This window comes from Carassius carassius, chromosome 5 (genome assembly GCF_963082965.1).
Source record: "Carassius carassius chromosome 5, fCarCar2.1, whole genome shotgun sequence".
Lineage (NCBI taxonomy): Eukaryota > Metazoa > Chordata > Actinopteri > Cypriniformes > Cyprinidae > Carassius > Carassius carassius.
Window position 1 is genome coordinate 28323855 of NC_081759.1, and position 20155 is coordinate 28344009.

The following is a 20155-nucleotide window of genomic DNA, read 5'->3' on the forward strand; positions in this document are numbered from 1 at the left end:
ACTGTGCCACTAACAGGTGCATGACAGAAAAGAAATACATAGCTTAGGGTTACAGGTAGAGTCTTCCTTATCTCTTTAAACGGATACTCATCAATGGAGCACAGACAGGTTTGAACACTTTAATACCCAACAAAATGTTCTCTAAACAAACATAGATATATAGAACAATTATAGGTATTTCTTGTATTTCAAGTGTGTGATCAGTTCTTTTTGTGGCTAGTTTTGATACAACTCTTGTTTTGTGATTTTGTTAATATATAATTGTGAATGTGTTAGCATAATTTCTTTCTCATCAGCTTGTGTGTAACATTACAGTTGTCTTGGTATTGTGTCCTAGTTACCTTAGTTACCTGTAATAATTATTAACACATATACATTCTAACTTTCTAAGGTAGAATATTTTAATAGTATTAGTAACCGTTTGGTTATAAAAATAAAAAAAAAGTAACAGAATTATAAAAATTAGACATATTACATGTGAGTGAGTGAATGATTCACTGTGGGAAATATATAGAGCATGTTTCAACCGGATGCTGTCAGAGAGAAGATCTGAACATGCCAAAAACACAGTGTTATTTATCGGACATTGGTCATTGATAATTATTACAAACGTGATTTTTGTGAAATCTAAATATGGAGAAAATCTAAACCACTTAAACCATCTGGATTTGTTTAGACTTACAATAAATCCCTGTCACTGTAACTTACATCCTGTTGGGTTCAGTACACTATGCATGGCAAAAAACAAACAACAACAAAAAAAATTGTCTAGTATATTAGACACTACACTAGTGAAAAATTTTATTATTATACTAAAATGTATATAAAAAATACTTTTATTTCTTGCTAAGTATACTACAAATAGATTTACATATTTATTTGCTTAATAAAAATGTATTGCAGTTGTATTGCTGTTATACTTAACTGGTATACTTAATGTCTAATTCTGTACTTTTTTTTATTTTTGCACTTTAATTGTATGGAAGTATTGCTGAAGTCCAACTAAAGATATACTGAAGTATATTTGATTGTGCTAAAGTGGACCTATTACAAGTCTACTCTAGGTACACTGTAAATGTCAGGCATTTAAAAACTGATATTGTTCAAAGATCATACAATCCTCATCAATAGTGACATTAAACACATTTTAGGCTTAATTTTAAGAATAAGTAGTACTCCAAATAAATTGTAATTATAATTTTTAAATCAGTTCGGTCTCAAGCAACATTTCAGTAAATATTTTAATAGATTTGAACTAAATTTAGAATAAAATAAATGTATTTTAACTATATTACTTTTTTACAAGGGGAGGTGATCTGGTATACAAGGAAACCAAAATAAATGTAGTCCTACGCTTCTTTTGTGTGTAGTGTACACACCTGTTAGAAAACCGGTTAATGATTAATGGGTGATATAATATATATTTAAAAAATTGCTTCGTTATGAAAGGCTACAACAAATTCAAGACAAACACACGCACCTATATAATGCATTTAAGTGGCTAAGATGTCTGAATTGCTCTGTTAACTCCATGCAACATCTTACTTATGTCTTTATAATGTATATATTTTATAACTGTATATGTTTTCATATTTGAATATGGAAAAGGAGGTTCATTGGATCACATATTTGGTCAGGCAGGACTAAGTAAAGGGAATTTCCTTCACCTGTTACTTGCGCAACAGTGTGCTATAGACTGATGTGTAATAGCAGGTTTGTGTCTCACATGCCCCCCCACCCCTCACCCCCATCCAGATTTGTTCCAAAGACACATTCGAATGTACCAAATTTTTTGGATTACAATTCTTGAATAAGGTTATAAAATTTTGTCATTGTTGGAAGAATTTATTTGAAAGATCAGAATAATTAACTGTGCCCGCTGATGGTGAGGAGGTAATTGTATTATAGTGAGAGAGAAATGTATATGAATGAATATACAATACATTGACAAAAGTAATGGGACACCCCTTTCTAATGAACAGGTTTGACTACTGTTATGGAGTTATGTCTGCTCTGTGGATGATTTCGAAATGGATAAGAAATTCTGTCCTTGTTGAACAGAAAAGCAACTCCACTGCATTATGCTGGGTTTGGATATCAGACCTCATTTGAACTCTGATTGACAGTAGCTATGTTTAATTTGTAGACAGATGAGAGTGAACAGTGTTTATAGAAATATAGATTTATAAACATCTAGCATTTATTTTATGAATACAGACTGAGTCTCCTCCCTCATATGATTCTGTGGTGAATCACAACAAGCCTCCACCTTCATATCTTCAGACATTGTCAGCCAATCAAGTCCAGCCGTACTACATACCACAGCCAATACATCAAACACCTGCTCCTAGTGCAGTACAGACAAGTAATATTTTAATAGCATACACTACCTATACACACATAGGTCCTAAAAACATGGTCATTTAAATAATTTGAGGGACCATAATTAAATCATTAAAATCTTTGTATCTGTATTAATTAATTAATTAGCATTTATGTTTTTGTGTCAATAGCTACTGTTGTTTTCTTTCTGCAGTCCCAACACAGAGAGGTCAAGCTCCCTTACACAGGAACAAAAGGTATTGCTATGGAGGGTCGAGTGGGACTGCTGTTATAGTTGTGCTAGTTGTAATTGCCATCTGGATAGGAGGTGAGCATATTTCATATGTAATTATATTTATTGACATGTGTGCTGTTCTGTCTACTACTTTTAATCAGACATTAAATACTGTATTTTGGGTTGTGTTTACTATTACTAAATTTGCATGTGTCATTTGGTGCAGCCTCCATGAAGAGTAACTTTTCACAGGTACATTTTTAACTCTATTTTTGACTCCTGCACAGTGCGCTATGGGCCTTTACTGCGGGCTCCCACGGAGAAAGAAATGGAGACAGATACGTGCCCTCCTTCATCAGTCAACTGTGATGGAAATAGAGATTGTTCTCAAGGCAGTGATGAATCTCGCTGTGGTCAGTGTCAATCACATATCAACAATGAAATCTCTTTTCAGTTGGAAATCATATACTGATTTGACTTTAATGTTTCTATAGTGCGGTTTGGTACAGCAAATGAATTGCAGGTCATGACTTCTAAGACCAAAAGCTTCCTCCCAGTCTGTGCAGAGGGCTGGGAAAAAAACAAAGCAGATCAAACCTGCCAACAGCTTGGCTTCAGAGAGTAAGTATAATCTACACACACACACACACACACACAAACAAACAAACACAAACCCATAATTCTTGTAATCTGAGACACAGAAGCACATATTAAACACAACTTTTAAAATACTTTTTAATTTATTTTTTTACTAAACATTCATTTTAGAAATTACTTGGTTTAGGAGATTTTATGAAAATAAAATTATTATTATTATTATTACTATTTATTGCACTTTTAAAATGTTTTTTACAAAAAAGAAAAGGTAGCCATAAAGGTTATCATGGCATTGACTCACAAGCAAACAAACAATATTAAGAACATCTGTATGAAATGTATTCATGTGTGTTCCGGTTTGTGTGTTTTACAGGAGTTATGAAGTTGGTGTCTTGAATACCAGTTCATCCGCCTTTCAAAGTTTGAACAGTCAGTTTACAAACACTATCCAGGCAAGCATTAAAACAAGGTAAAAACCAAAAATGTGTAAAATTTGCTGCTGAAAAACAGCAAAAAAATAAACAAATAAACAAATATTAATAATTTAACCTACACACACACACACAAAAAAAACTGAAGCAGATGTAACTATAGCAATCAGTGGATGTGTAGCTAAAGTAATTTTATTATGCTAAATGCATAATTCTGTGGCCTTACAAAATGCAAAATGCGTGAAGGTCTGCAGCTAAACATGACCATCATTTGGGCATACAGTAAGTAGATTGTACAAAAAAAGGTAAAACAAACATACAAGGATCGTACAAATTAATTTAAACTAAATTATACATATTAAAAATTCAAATTCATATAAACTAAACATTTTTTACAAATTGTCAGTTAATTGTGTTGCAACATACATCTTGTCAGTGTAAACAGTAAACTATTAAATTCAATTTAAAACGGTGATCAAATATTTCATTTTCTATTCATTTAAATATTTTTAAAAGTAAAAAAAAAAGATCACTGTGGACATGACAATGACTATGAACATGAATAATGATACATTTAGATGCAGAAAGGTGTGAAGAAACATGAAGACAGAAAACACTCTTGGTCTCTATCGTGTGTAACAATGTTGTTTTAATTTTAGTACATCCTGTCCTGGTCAGCAGACAGTGTCCCTGCAGTGCAGCAGTGAGTACCTTACACTGTTGATACATGTTATTGCTGCGTGATATTGCTAAGTCTAAACACTCTCTTACTTTCCCCCCTATTCTTTCTCTGTTTAGAGTGTGGAAAGCCACCAGGATCGAGGATCATAGGGGGAAGTGTGGCTGCTGATGGTCAGTGGCCATGGCAGGCCAGTTTGCATTTCCAAGGGTCTCACTCATGTGGAGGAACTCTGGTGGCTCCAGATTTCATCATTACCGCTGCTCACTGTTTTCCCAAGTCAGTATACATTACATTAGACAGATTTGATGACTAGACTATACAGTATGTTGGAAACAATATCATGGCCGGTAATCCTAAATATAATCATGAATTTAATGAATGTTTAATGAATACATTAGCAAACAATATGCAGTATGCACTATGCACTATGGACGAATAGATGAATGACTTCGCTTTTTTCTCCCTTTCTTAGAGGAACACCGGGCTCACAGTTGCCTAGTAACTGGAGAGTGTATATTGGTTTGGTGTCCCAGCTCCAGCTTACCAGCCCATATAATGTAAAGCAAATCATTTTACATGAGAATTATGACCCAGCGACAAAAAACTATGATATTGCCTTACTAAAACTTAGTAAACCTGCCAGTAAGTTTTTACTCATTTGATGTATAATACATAAACATTTATGCAAATCATAGTTTAACTAACATAACCTTAGCTATTAACCATACACAGCACTGTCTAAATTACAGTATACCATAAATATATAAATCAAAGAGGCACTTCTGACTGCTGACACGTTTTGTTCATTCTGTTAAAAGGTAATATACAGCCTGTCTGCCTGCCTGTGTTTGGCCAGACGTTTCCTGCTGCCAAACAGTGCTGGACCACAGGTTTCGGAGTTACCAAGCAAGGGGCTGGTATGTAATGTACAGTATATGTAAGCCCATGTATTTTGTTGAGTTTGAATGTATTGATTAATAATGCTGGCCTTTACATGTGGGTTTGCAGATAGCATTTCCACTCTTTTGATGGAGGTTGCCGTAAACCTGATAGACTCAGCTGTGTGTAACTCATTTACTGTTTACGGCGGCCGTATCACTGAGAATATGCAGTGTGCAGGAGATCTTAGGGGAGAGAGAGACTCCTGTCAGGTTAGACATGTTCTCATATTCAAAAGCTTACAAATGCTGCCACCTTTTGGTACAATATTATAATGCAGTTTGAACTTTGTACTTAGTTCATTCAGTGTTATTTTTTCTTTTTCCATCTACCTTTCTCTCCAGGGGGACAGTGGAGGTCCACTGGTGTGTAAAGTTGATGACAAATGGTATCTCACAGGCGTAACAAGCTGGGGAGATGGCTGTGGAAAGCCAAACCGTCCAGGGGTCTACAGTGACGTAGGGCAACTTTTAATGTGGATATATGGCAAGATGCAGGTAAACGCATTTTTACATGAAAACACACATAATATTGTTTGTCATGAGTTAACATACTTATACAAACAGTCTCTTACCATTCTCTTTTTTCTATCCTTGTGTCTTTCTGGCTCTGTTTTTTTCAATTACAGCTAGAGCGACCATGACCTACTAACAACAATGAAGAACAAATCTTGACATTTTTCTCTGTTGTGTAAAATGTTTATGTAATGAAATAAGATTTCTCAATTTTTAAAATGACAGAGCACACCATGAGATGCACTTTTGCAGTAAATGTTAGATTTATGTAAAATTTTGAATTCATTATTTAAATAAGGATGATGTAAATGTGTCTGTAAAATCTTTTATTTTGGGAATACTAATGTTCTTCAATAAAAACATGGATTACATTACTGAATCTTGTAGAAAATGCCAGGACATTTAAACTGTCCAGTTCTGCACTACATTATTGTGTATTATATGTAGCAGAACTACTATAGAGGAAGAACTACTATTTCTTAGCAATACATGTAACATGTAAAGTAATACAATGTAAAAAGAATACAGTGGAGCAGCATGAACTGAAATCCCTTTCACTCTGAAAATAAATCAGCAGGCAGAAATGGTTTTATTATTTTAGATTTTTGATGAAAAATAATACTGTATTTCTGTTCATGAAGACAACTTCTTTTCCGTCTAAAAGGTGAAAGCTGGCGGGATCTTTTTCTTAGTCATAATCATAAACTTTAGAAAGAATACACTTGGTCATTTTTATTTTTACATGCTGCTAGATTTATTATGAAAGAGAGAGCAAACTCACTTCTGATTGTTCTGATTTGAAAACAAGAAAAAAACTACTGAAGCAATCTGTTAGATTTACAAATACAACCACATGAAACTAAAGTGTTTAGTTATGTATTTGTTCTATACTTTTTTATGTGTTCTTTAGAATATGACAGATTAATTTTTAACTACCCAATGAAATAGAACTAACAGATAAACGAACAGTCTCAATGTAATTTATTAACATCATTTAAAATGTATTAACATTACAAAAAGTGTACATTTCACAATGTGTGTATATAATTTTTGTATTTTACATCATGAGTTATTTATTTATCTTATATCAGATTATCTGGCCTTCAAATTTTAAATCTCTAGTCTGGTCTTGTTTCTCAATGAGCTTTAATGACCTTGTCATCTTATTGCAAGGGCACATTCAGCACTGCTCAATGGTTAGATATTAAGAAATGTCCCAAAGGCTTGTGTTTATGTGCATGTTTTAAGGTTTACTGGATAAGACGTGTCAGAGCGAAGGGTTTGAAGGTCGTTATATACGAAACACACACACTTTCTCTCCTCCCTGTAGTTGTCACTGATTTGTCATTCGCTCCACCAGTTACAGTTCCACCATCAGAGAGTTTAAGGAGCTCCCTGCAAACATTCAAACTCCTCTTTGACTTACACCCTCGCACGCATATCACAGTTCTGCTATTATCAACCTTGAAAGCTTTGAGGTCCTGCAACACTGCTAACGATGGGAGTGGGTAAGTTTGATTCAACGAACTTTATATAATGTTAACAAACCTAAAAAACCTGACTGTATAGGCACTAAACCTTTAAGTATGTCTTTAAAAAACATCATATACCACAAATTTTCTTTCACACACCCTTATGTCTTTAAAAAAACATATCATATACCGCAAATTTTCTTTCACACACCCTTATGTTCTTACAAACTTGTATGACTTACTTTTTTCTGCAGAATGTAAAATGAGATATTTTTAAAATTGTTAGAAAAAACAATGTTTTGGTTGATTTTCGGGGCAACTATCCATTTAACAAATTTAGACATGTATTAGACAAAGTAGAAATAATATTTACACTAAAGTTAACATATCCTTGTGTGTTCTCTTTTAAGAAAAACCTGAGTATTCAGATGCTGATTTCACCTATGGTAAGAATGTCTCATGGTTAATTAAACCCCTTTATTAAACTGACAGGGCTGTGAAATGATCATAAACTCATTTAAAAAATGTGTATTTTGTGAGTATGAATGTAGGACAAATGATTGTATCTTATTTTATATATCTCAAGAGTCAAACTAAGTAACAGTCCTGCTCTTAACAGCCAGTAAACAGAAGCTAAAGTTGTGCTCTACAACTATTAATGCAAAATATCTTTTAGAAACACTTTTGTGGATATCTTGTTTATAACTATCTTTGTGTGTGCTTAAGATTATGAGTTTATCAGAAAAGGAGGGCTGATCTTTGCAGCTGTTTTGTTCTGTTTGGGCATGGCTATCATATTCAGTGAGTATGTCTAGGTTCATGCAATCTACAGCATGTCCTTTCTGCATACATTATAATAAAAATACAAGCAAACACAGCAATGCATGCACACATCGTTTTTTTCCTTGTATAATCAAACGTTATCTTTTCTGGCAGGCAAAAAGCTCAAATGTGGAAACAAGGCGTCTTCTAAGTAAGGCATATAAAATATTTATACAATAAAAGACACACACATACTCCCTCTCTTAACTCTTGGTGTGTCTTCTCTGTAGGTTTGAAAACAATGGTGATCTTTGACCTCTCCTTCATTAACCTTCACTGTGAGCATGCATATGCATTAACATACATTGCTACACTTTTGTCAGGCATATTCCTAGCAAGCATTACATCATGTTTTAAAAAATAAATTTCATGACTTTCTGTCAAGAAAGCTTTTTTTAAATGACTTTTAAAAGGTCATGGTCTATCTTTATTGTTTTATAAACTCTGAATGTTTTACAGATTCACAACACATAAAAGTATATTAACAGAATGTTGATGGAAAAGATCCCAATTAATTCAATAACCAAATTCCAGCTCTCTTTCTCTGTTTTCTGCAGGTAAAGAGACACCTCAGTAAATTCACCAAGGAGGATGACCATTTTTCATAATCACTTGTGGTCTCAACGTACAGTGAAGATTTATTTTTATTTTTTTTTCAGATAAATAGTTCATTTTCATTTCCTTCTATGTATACTGTCACAATACAATAAAACTCCAATGATCATTTCTGTGAAATTTACTACAACTTTAAAGAACACTGTAGTCAGGGGTGGCCAGTATTTCAAATACATGTATTTGAAATACAGAATATTATTTGGTATTTGGCATTTAAATATTTAATCTGAGTATTTTTGAATTTTCAAAATACATTAAGGTATCAACCTTATTAAAATGCTGATTTCCTGCAGGGATGGGCAGTATTTCAAATACATGAATTTGAAATACTATTTTGTATTTTAAATACCTTTGGGAAAATTCAAATGTATTTTGTATTTAAATACATTTAATCTTAGTAATTTTTGTTTTTTAGTATTTTGTATAATTGTTGATACAGGAAATCAGCAGTCTAATAAATAGGTTGACTGGCAAAAAGTATTTATGTATTTTGAAACTACAAAAATATTAATATTGACTGTATTTAAATACAAAATAGTACAAATACATGTATTTAAAATACTGCCAATCCCTGATTGTAGCGTCAGATTTAGGCTATACATCAAAATCTTGACGTATACACTCACGTGTTAAACTCAGACGCATTATATTTTAAGATACTGCTTCACAAAGTTATTTTTAGAACTATATATACGATCCCAATAATCTGCAACAACTCTGTCTTTGAAAGGATGCTGCTTCGCCTTTAGATCGGGCCTGCGTCCGCGCGCGCTAGAGCTCGTCGGCTCTTGTAATTGGCTCAGCGCTGTGCTGTTGTCCATGCGCCACTGGGCGAGTCTCGGCTGTTTCAGTAAACCTCTTTTATTCTCAAAAAAGGAGAGCGAAAGAGGGCAGACTCGGAGTTGGGCTCTGGCGTAAGGACCGCCATTATTGGGAGGCTTGGACAACCACTTTCACCCTCACGCACAATGTTTATATATCGTAACATTTAAAGACATGCGTGGCCAAGATCGCTCGTGATTTGGCTACGAAAAACTGGATGTTGTGCCTGATTGTAAGGGCATCGCTGCATGCCGTCTGCAAACGGTGAAATCAGGATTTTATGGCCACAACAAAGGGCATTATAACAGATCAAAACCAACGTACTTAGGCCAGAGGAACAAATAATAATAATAATTTAAAAAAAAAATTCTGCACGGAAACGACTGGAAAAGGACATTTCTTTGTTTGGATACGTTTAGCCATCGGTAGATTTTCAACAGCCGTTTCTATGCGAACGCGAGATCAGTGAGTTGCGCCTGACAAAAATACCCTTTGGAAACTGCAAGTCTGTCAAGCCACAATCAAACAGCCCCCACCGAATTTAACGTCCTCGGCTTTTTACGTAGTCTTTTGTTTTCCTTTATTTCTGGTTTCCAACAACACTGACCGAGCCGGTTGTAAGCACTCTTGCGCTGGCCTGGACGAGGGAGAAGGGGTTGAGAAGGGAAAGGGAGGACGGAGAAAGGCACTGGTATGTAAGCTATGTGTGTATTAACCCCGGTGTTTCATTAAAACAAGTATTAACGAGCAAAGTAGACCGTGTCACTTACGTAACAGTTTTCAGTCGTTTAAGAAACCTATAAATCGAATATCTTTAAATATGGAGTGGAGTAGTAGCTACAGAAGGGAAATTGTATCTAGGCTACTACTAATACAAGTGAGTGCTGTCTATTGTGCAGGCAGCGCCTTGGTTGCACGGAAAAAACGGATTTATCCTGCACTCTAATAATCCCAGAATGTTATAAATGGGCAGACTATGTTCGCACGTGATGTGCACCTTGTTAGTCTCTATGTAACGCTGCATTGTAGAATACACCAACGTAGATGAGTCGCGCTAATTTATTATAATAACTGCATACTCTGATTTAAATACGTGAGGAAAATGTCAAAGACAGTTGAGTGTGTAATTTATGATGCAGCAGCACAGAGACAGCTGAGCCGCTCATAGAAAGCAGTTCTGAACCATGACATCCCCATTACTTAGCTTTCATGCTTAGGCTATGCTGGGCCTAGGCTTTGGGAGTGAATCCTTTAGCAGTTGTATTTTTTAGGGTTTAGAACTTAACATGTGTATTTTGCTTTTAGAGTGTGCCATAGGATGTCTTTATTTTGCCATGCACATACAACCACGACAGTGCTTGATGTATATTCAAGCCATACATTTTCTAACAACACAGTGGGCTACAGAAAGTTTTAGTCTTGGTGTCGTGTGTCTTGGTGTGTGTTGAAGGTAAGTCTAAACAGCTGGTAGACTCTGATATCATGTAGCAATCAGGCAGTATTGTCGCTAGCACCCACTTGGACTGCACCTGACCCGCCTGTGGATCGCCTGCTTTGAGCTCTGTAGTCAGACAGTCTGTATTTATGTTTTTAAGTCTACAACACCAGATATTGCATGAGGATTCACCAGCAAAACATTTCCTGTGTGTCTGTACCACTAAAAGGAAGCAGGAGTAACACATTGTCCAGGAATAGCTGTAGAAAACATTTTTAATAGCCAAAAATTATGTTTTTTATTGTATTTGGTACGGCTCTAATTAAGTGATGAATATATTTTTTTTAACAAAACAACAACATAAATACTGTGTATGCCTTTGTTTTTGCGGTAAAGTGCAAGAATTGTTGTCAAAGTATTTGTCTTTATTTTTATCTTTAATGAATACATTCTTTGAAAATGTTAAAATGTCCCCCAATAAATTGTCTTAATTACAATATGCATACAGTTAATACTGGTTTCCACAACTGCATGTGACAATGCCCTTAAATAACAGTTAATTCACCAAAAAATTCTGTGAGAATGTTTTTTTTTGTGGAACACAAAGAATTTAAGAATATTCTGCCCACTCTTTTCAGTATAATGAAAGTGTGAAGGAGGACTGGGGCTGTCAAGCTACAGAGAAGCAAAAAAGTAACATGAAAGTAACAACTTAAAACAACAACTTAAATTCTGGTTCCTTTTTTCAAATAAAGGTATCAAATGGCTTTAGAAGACATATCACATCAGCCACTTAAGATGCTCTTATGAAGCTTTTTTGTGCTTTTCTGAAGCTTGAAAGCACCAGTCCACATTCATTGTAATTGCATGGAAAAGAGCAATCAACTACATTATTTAAAAGTTCCCCCTTTGTATTTCATGATTAAAGACAGCCATATGGGTTCGGAATGACATATAAGTGCAAAAATGATGGAATTGTGGGTGTGCTATTGTGTTTGAAATAATACAGAGATGATTAAAGAAATAAATCATTAAATTCTGTTAATATTGTATTCACTAGTTCGTATTTGTTTAAATGTGCTGCTATTATTTTATGCTCATAAAATACTTTGAAAATATAGGTTAACTGTTTGACACTTAGTGCTATGGTTCACTGGGGAAGTAATTACCTATACTGTAAAGTTTTATGTATTTATTATATTGTACCTTAGTATTTTGTATGTAGTATTGTGTAATTAATATTTACAATCGGAATATCATAGAAACTTGAATGATTTAACAACCACATAGCAATGCTTTACGAAAAGCTCATAATGTCTTGAAAATCATCTAGTAACACCCTGGCAATGTTTTGGAATTGAAAGTTAAACTGACAAGCACCAGTGACATTCAGATAATGAAATATTGTAAAAGTTGTCATTAATATGGTTTGGGTTGTAAGAATAAGGGAGCCTTGGTATTTTATTTACAGTATTGAACTTTGAGATGTGAAGAGACTACTTCAGACGACAGAAGACTTATTTCCTGCAAATGAACTAATCAGGAATTTCCTATGTCTTTAAATAGCAACACTAGCACTAGCTAAGGATAACAGTGGATTAATAACATGCTGGAATTATTGCTTATGCCTGCTGTGTATGCAAGCAATGTGGCCATTTAAATAATAACCATTTGAAGTTTGAAGTGTTGTTTTGGAAATTGGGCAACTTGCAAAAACTAAACACAAAATAACCAGAAACTAGCAAACAGTCTTTAAATTCAGTGTTCAAATTCAAAGCACATCATGAAACCAATTGTTAATAGATGATTATAAAGGACTGTAAAGTGAACAATTCTATAGTACTATAGTACTATAACTACAGGAGTCAACATTTGAAGTGGATCAAAAAAGTTTATCGAAGCTGTCCTAAGACAAGAACTTTGATGAAAGGTTTTGATCCACTTCAAATGTTTACAGTGACCACTGTATTTTTATTTTATTATTATTATTATTTTTGTAGTGTTTACATAGTTGTGTAGGATTGCTAGTATAGAACATCAGTCTTTTATTGCTAGAAATCCATAATCATAACTTTTGCTTTTTTGATTATAATTGTGATTCTTATTTTAATGTTTGTTTAGAATATAATTTAAAATGATTGAAGTAACATTATTAGAAACATATTGAAATGTATTTATGTAATTTGCTAGTTACAATAAGGGATTTATTGTTTAATGTGGGATTATACTGTGTGAATTGAATATCGTTTTAATATCTGTGGGAACTCATCAAGTAGGTTAAAATGCTTTAAAATTTGCCTTTTCTGCAAACAAAGCACACAATTTTGCTGATAATTGGTTTGTTTGTTCTTTCTCCCTCTTTTTCTCATTTAGGCTAGCCCCAATTCCTGCTTCTGCCTCTTCCTGTCTCATCTCTTATTAGTACCCTCTAATATGGGCAGAACATACAAGCAGTTTTCTTGACCTGAAAGGATGACTGAAACCTCAGAACTAAATCTTAAATTGTAAATCAAATATAGGGCCTTACTTCAAACTTCAACCTTTTATGGACACATTTTAAAGAGTCTGCCTCTGTCATCCTTTGGGGCATGGCAAGATGAATGCCTGTGTATGACAATGATGGCTAAAAAGCAAGAATCCCGAATGCCTATCTACAACCTAGTTGTTGTTGGCCTGTCGGGAACTGAGAAAGAGAAGGGGCAATGTGGAGTTGGCAAATCATGCCTTTGTAACCGCTTTGTCCGTCCTAGTGCGGATGACTTCCACCTTGATCACACTTCTGTGCTCAGTACAAGTGACTTCGGTGGCCGGGTTGTCAACAATGACCACTTCCTGTTCTGGGGAGAGGTGGGGAGAGTTTTGGAAGATGGTGCAGACTGCAGAATGCATGTGGTGGAGCAGACTGAATTCATTGATGACCAGACGTTCCAGCCCCATCGCAGCACAGCCTTACAGCCCTACATCAAAAGAGCTGCCTCAACCAAACTGGCTTCTGCTGAAAAACTTATGTACTTCTGCACTGATCAGTTGGGACTGGAGCAAGACTTTGAACAGAAGCAGATGCCTGAAGGCAAGTTGCAGGTGGATGGCTTTCTGCTTTGTGTTGATGTCAGTCGTGGTATGAACCGCAGCTTTGATGATCAAATGAAATTTGTCACCAACTTGTTCAATCACTTAAGCAAGACAAAAAAGCCTATTGTACTGGCTCTCACTAAGTGTGATGAGGGTGTGGAGCGATACATCAAGGACTCCCATACCTTTGCCATTACAAAAAAGAACTTGCAGGTTGTTGAAACGTCGGCACGGTCCAACGTCAATGTTGATTTAGCTTTCCTTACCTTGATACAGCTCGTTGATAAGGGTAGAGGTAAGCTCAAGATCATACCTTACTTTGAGGCACTGAAAAACCAGAGTCAACTAATTGCTTCTGCAAAGGACCGCTATGAGTGGTTAGTAAACCACATTGTGAAAAATCACAATGAAACATGGCCCAACATTAGCCGACGAATGCAGACTTTACCTGAATACAAGGAGTATGTATTTTTAGAAGGTACGGGTAAGGCTAAGAAGCTATTTCAACAACACATTCACAGGCTAAAACAGGAACACATTGAAAGGCGTCGCAAAGCATACTTGAGCGCTCTTCCACTCGCCTTGAGCAGCTTAGTGTCCGAGTTGGATGAAATCGAGCATTTGAGCTGGTCTGGGGTCCAGAAGGTGCTTGAGTCTAAAAAAGACTTTGATCATTGGTTTGTGGTACTGGACGATGCTCCATGGGAGGACACACCACATCTTGACAACATGGAGGATGAGCGTATCCCCTTTGATGTGCTAGACACCACGGCTGCTGAAATAATCTTTGATGCACACCTTGAACACTTGCGCAACGAATGCAGGCGTGCCCATATGCGTCATGAGTTCAAAGCAAAATTAGCATCATCACCTTTTGTTACCCCTGGCAAACCCTGGGAGGAGGCCCGAAGCTTCATCATGAATGAAGACTTCTACCAGTGGCTTGAGGAGCCAGAATATTTGGACATTTATAACCGGCACCAGAAAGCAATCATCGACAGGGCAAAAGAGGATTTTCAGGAGCTTTTGCTGGAGTACTCCGAGCTCTTCTATGAACTTGAAGTAGATGCCAAACCTAGTAAAGAGAAGATGGGAGCAATTCAAGAAGTGTTAGGTGAAGAACAACGCTTCAAGGCCCTTCAGAAATTACAAGCCGAAAGGGATGCTTTAGTGCTGAAACACATCCATTTTGTGTATCACCCTACAAAGGAAACATGTCCGAACTGCCCACACTGTATTGATAACAAAATTGAGCAAATACTAGCTTTGTGCTTTCCTGCACAATACCCTTCCTTTGGAAAGTCCAATATGTTTGATGGAAAGGTAGATAGGATCAATCTTGTTATACTGGGCAAAGATGGTCTTGCCAGAGAATTAGCCAATGAGATTCGGGCATTGTGTACCAATGACGATCATTATATGCTTGAAAGTAGAATGTATGAGCTTGTACTTCGACCCATTGAGGGTAATGTTAGACTTCCTGTCAATTCATTTCATACATCCACATTTACTCCCCATGGATGCCTGTGTTTGTACAATTCAAAAGAATCCTTGTCATACGTTGTCGAAAGTATTGAGAAGTTGCGAGAGTCCACACTTGGCAGAAGGGACAACCATATGGCCCAGCTTCCCCTGTCACTCTTACTAGTAACCAAAAGAGGTGTTGGAGGACTGGGTGACATTGGTAATGAGACTGCTCAAGCATTAATCTCACAGGGTCAGCAGGTAGCTATAAAGCTGCAGTGTAACTACATGGAACCTGCCTCCCCAGGTACTGGCTATGGGCGAAATGTAAATGAAAAGCAGATCAATCAGGTCTTGAAGGTTCTACTTGAAACAAAGAGGACTTCTACATTTCGTAGCTGTTCTCCTCCTGCACCTACGCTGCCTCCATGTATTCGAGAATTACAGCAGGATCACAGTCCAGAGGCTGAATTGCGTATTGTCATGTGCCTAATGTGTGGAGACTCCTATGACATTGATCAACTCCTTGCACCATTCCTGGTTCCTCATCATTGCAAGCCGACCTCTCCTCAGACAAGTGGCACTTCAGTTCTGCTAGAACAAACAATTGGTGGTCACAAGCATACAATTGAACTGTCTCTAATGTCATACCACGCTTCTTTTGCCACTCGTAAGAGTCGGCTGGTGCATGGCTACATTGCTGTATACTCTGCTAGCCGCAAGGCTTCTTTCGAAACCCTGTGTGCCTTTTTGTGTGAGGTTCAGGATATTGTCCCAGTTCAGCTGCTTGCAGTGGGGGAAACCCGGACTGAGCTTCTGGACTGTGAGTCTGCTCATGAGTTGCTAGTCCAAGGTGAAGAACTGGCCCGTGAACTTGAGGGACGGTTTTGCAGTATTGTCTGTGGCACTGGAGGAGTTGTTGGAGCACTACAAAAACTAGACCTTTTGGAACAATTTTTCACAGAGGTATTCGAAAAAAGAACTATTGTTGAGGCCAGTCATATGTATGAAAATGTCACAGAAGCCAGTAGCACAAATGAGAATGTGTATTCACCACACTGTGGCTCCTCAAGCCCTGTAACAATGCTGTTAGATTCTGAGGAAGATATGGAAGCTTCCCCGCCTTACCATGATGGCACACTCACCTCTCACGGTGGATTCAAATTGCCTGACCTGGACTCAGGTGACACATTCTCTGTGATATCTGACCTTAGCACCTTTGAGAACAAGCTAAATAATAAAGTTCCTCCACAAGTAAGACCCAAACCTAGTGTCACATTTGACCTTAGAAAACCAAATTTTAATCCGTATGTGGATGCGGTCAGCCATCGCCGTTCCCTTACATCCAATGTGGCGTGGCCTCTAGCAGGAGATTATGATCCTTCAGACTACGCTGAGCCAATGGATGCGGTCTCTAAACCCCGCCCCAGCTATGAGGACAGCATATATTCTGTGCCACATGACAGCACACAGGGCAAAATTATTACCATCCGCAATTCCAATCGGATCCACTCTAATGGAGGAGGCAATGGTTCAGACAGTGAAGGGGACGGCAGCTCATTGGAGAGACGTCGCAAGTTCTCAGCTGCACGGGTGAAGCCACGTCTCTACCGTGATCGTTCCAAACGTCTGGGGAAGTTCAGCAGTTTCCGCACTAGTTTTTCCATTGGTAGCGATGATGAGATTGGCACTCTCTCAAGGTCAAAAGATGATGATGTTTCAGGACTAAAGGCAGACATACTCAATGAAGAAGGAGAAGATCCCAAAAAAAGGAACATATTGAAAAGTCTTCGCAGACCAGGCAAAGTAAGATTGATATATTTACTAATTTTACATGGCTTTTAAAAAAGTATGTTCGTTTTAACATTGTAATATTTAATTGAATTACTGTTATTAGAGGCTTCATTAAGGAGTCAAAACCATGCTAATTTTCTTGTTGTTGTCAAATAAGCTGTATTTGTCTTGCTGTTTGGCAGAAAACAAGACCAAAGCCTCGTCATTCTATCTCTAAGCCTGTGGAGAGTAACTACTTTGGGGTGCCCTTGGTCAGTGTGGTTTCCCTTGAACGACCTATTCCAGTTTTCATTGACAAGTGTATTCGTTATATTGAGGCCACAGGTACATTTTCAGCTCCTGTTTCACAATCATACTTAGCCCATAACAGTTATGCATAGGGAACCATGTAAGCTTATCATTATTGCAGTGTCCAGTTAAAATTAGATGCTTAATGGGATGTAGCTGTCATAAATCACACCACAGCATAGTTTTCCACACATTTCACTATTTTCCTAAATGGGTTTCAGTTATGGTCTGACAATGAAGATTGTACAACCATATTAATATGATTTTTTTCTTTTTCTTTTAAGCATTTTTAACAGCCAGAAAGACAGTAGCAGTTTGTAGAATTATCTTCAACACTTCAAAAAGTGTTCTGGCAGTGATTAGTACTTAATTTCTTAAAATGCTTACAATGAGTCATAGAAAGATGATGTACATTAAAATGATCTTGTTAATCAACACTCTCTCTTTCAGGTCTGACAACAGAGGGTATCTACAGGGTAAGTGGGAATAAGGCGGAGATAGAAAGCATGCAGAGACAGTTTGAACAGGGTAAGTTCAGAAGAATTACCAAAAAATTGTTGCTGGTTACAGTTGTTGGTATGTTGGTGGATTGTCTTATGGTGTTAAGGCGCGTATTGTTACATATAGTTTTTATGAGTGCATGTTGACAGGATGTACAAGCTTTTAATGTAAAATATATTTTGTGTTTTATTTCCACACACACATACACACAATCATATTGATGGATAAGCTCTACTGCTCATGTTCTTCTTTGATTCCTTTCTTGCTTCCCTCATTTTACCGCTCTCATTTTTGTTCATTTATTAATTTTTCATTCCTCTTAGACCACAATCTGGACCTTGTTGAGAAGGACTTCGCTGTGAATACAGTTGCAGCAGCAATGAAAAGTTTCTTCTCTGAGCTGCCTGAGCCTCTGGTTCCTTATAGTTCACAGGAGGAGCTGGTAGAAGCTTTCAGTAAGATTTAACCCAGCATTCTATAAATGCTTTTGTGAAGAATATAATATTGTAAATTAATTTGAAAGTGTTTCATGCAGAGGCAGCAAAATTGGATGTTATGACATCCATAACACCATGCCTGTCTAAACCTGTGGAATAATCCAGTTTTGAATTTTTTGCACATAGAAATTAATGATCGAGAACAGAGGCTTCACACAATGAAGGATGTGTTAAGACGATTTCCCAGGGAGAATTTTGATGTCTTCAAATATGTAATGAGCCATCTAAACAAGTGAGTTTGAAAACCACCTGCAGTTGCTAACTATTGGAGATCAGTTAAAAAGGAAGAGATATCAAATCTCTGTTTTTCTTTCTCTCCCTCTCAGGGTTAGTCAGTGGAACAGAGTCAACTTAATGACCAGTGAGAATCTCTCCATCTGTTTCTGGCCAACACTGATGCGGCCAGATTTCACCTCTATGGATGCTCTGACAGCCACACGCACCTACCAGACAATCATCGAGACATTCATCCATCAATGTGCTTTCTTCTTTTACAACCAGCCTCCTGCTGAGTCTCCCACTGGCCCCTTCGGACCCCCTGGACCACTGGTGCCCTCTGGATTTCCCCCATCCCCCACAACCGCCCCTTCTTATTGCCCTCCAACCCCACATTTTACCCCACTTCTGCAATCCCCACCACATTCTCCCCCCCAGAGCCCACACACGGCCCCTGGAGAACCACAAACACTGTGAGATTGGGAAAATCACGTGGCCCGTTATTTAGTAAACTACACACACAAACACTTGCTTGCACACACACACACACACACTTGAAATGCATGCATACACATCTACATACTTGCTCTGCACACACATCTAAAAGCCTCTAAAACATGTAGCTTGTTTAGGTCTGTGTTGTATGTAAAAAAAAAAATTGTTCTGAGCTCTCAGTCATGCACCTGGAAATCCACCTTTCTGCCGAATTTAGTTCTAACAAACGTCTGTAATTTTTAATGTACCATAAACCTTGACTACCTTGATTTAGGTTTATATCTAAACTATTTGTTGTACAGAGCATCCTTATCTACAGTTATTAACACATATCACATACAAAATGAAGGTCTGTTAAAAATTATTTTTAAAGGGCGTAACCTACAAAGACTTCGGTCACCATCTCAGCACTGCCCTTCATGTAGTTTATTTCAGAAAGGGGGTGGTGTTATTTTCTAGAGAGTGAATATAGATGTTCTAATCAAGAAGGATACAAAAGGTTTTGAAGGATTTTCCTGTTTTCTTCTTTCAGTAGAAGGCATTTACATTTCATTTTACAACAGTACCTGCTCTTTTCTCTCCTGCTCACTCTCTTTACATCTCTATATGGATCTGTGGTATAGAGGACACTGTAGAGGAAACCATGAAGCACTTACAAATTTTTCAGCCTTTCATCTTTAAAAAACATTTTGGGAGAATAATAGAATTAACTTCAACTTTCTCTTCCTCTCTCTCTTTATCTTTATTTGAAGAAAATGAATGAAATCACTTTAGCAGCAACCATATTCACCACTTTACCTGGCTGTCATTATTGGTTTCTACCCTATGCCTATTTTTTTATATGAACTTTAAATAGACCATGGATTTCAGAGGATGTTTTTATTCCTTGCTTTAAAGACTTGAAGTTCTGACACCTCATAGGCTAGAAGGTAATGTTGATG

The 20155-nt window shown here is 36.8% G+C and overlaps 3 protein-coding genes across 6 annotated transcripts; all 3 read left to right on the forward strand.

Annotated features, from left to right (window-relative positions):
- The first annotated feature begins 4 nt into the window (after positions 1 to 4).
- LOC132140390 (transmembrane protease serine 13-like) lies at positions 5 to 7229 on the forward strand. 3 transcript variants are annotated; one of them, XR_009433790.1, is made up of 14 exons: positions 5 to 108; positions 2218 to 2365; positions 2537 to 2650; positions 2845 to 2970; positions 3052 to 3178; positions 3528 to 3623; positions 4245 to 4288; positions 4384 to 4543; positions 4740 to 4909; positions 5086 to 5184; positions 5276 to 5418; positions 5551 to 5703; positions 5835 to 5909; positions 7082 to 7229. XR_009433790.1 is itself a non-coding variant. In XM_059549179.1 (13 exons), the coding sequence occupies exons 1-13, from the start codon at positions 94 to 96 to the stop codon at positions 5847 to 5849; spliced, it is 1410 nt and encodes a 469-aa protein (XP_059405162.1). In that variant the 5' UTR covers positions 5 to 93; the 3' UTR covers positions 5850 to 7229. The 3 variants fall into 3 exon arrangements, 2 of the variants coding, with proteins under 2 accessions (XP_059405162.1, XP_059405161.1); XM_059549179.1 differs by having other exon boundaries at positions 5835 to 7229; XM_059549178.1 differs by lacking the exon at positions 5835 to 5909.
- LOC132140391 (sodium/potassium-transporting ATPase subunit gamma-like) lies at positions 7067 to 8736 on the forward strand. Its single transcript, XM_059549180.1, has 6 exons — positions 7067 to 7229; positions 7604 to 7639; positions 7920 to 7994; positions 8130 to 8166; positions 8246 to 8293; positions 8573 to 8736. Exons 1-5 carry the CDS (start codon positions 7220 to 7222, stop codon positions 8268 to 8270), a joined length of 183 nt encoding a protein of 60 aa, XP_059405163.1. The 5' UTR covers positions 7067 to 7219; the 3' UTR covers positions 8271 to 8293; positions 8573 to 8736.
- A 307-nt stretch (positions 8737 to 9043) lies between these two features.
- LOC132141155 (rho GTPase-activating protein 35-like) lies at positions 9044 to 19501 on the forward strand. Of its 2 annotated transcripts, none has more exons than XM_059550435.1 (7): positions 9044 to 10143; positions 13261 to 17229; positions 17400 to 17541; positions 17956 to 18033; positions 18330 to 18461; positions 18630 to 18735; positions 18830 to 19501. In XM_059550435.1, the coding sequence occupies exons 2-7, from the start codon at positions 13498 to 13500 to the stop codon at positions 19194 to 19196; spliced, it is 4557 nt and encodes a 1518-aa protein (XP_059406418.1). In that variant the 5' UTR covers positions 9044 to 10143; positions 13261 to 13497; the 3' UTR covers positions 19197 to 19501. The 2 variants fall into 2 exon arrangements, with proteins under 2 accessions (XP_059406418.1, XP_059406419.1); XM_059550436.1 differs by having other exon boundaries at positions 9044 to 9917.
- The last annotated feature ends 654 nt before the right edge of the window (positions 19502 to 20155 follow it).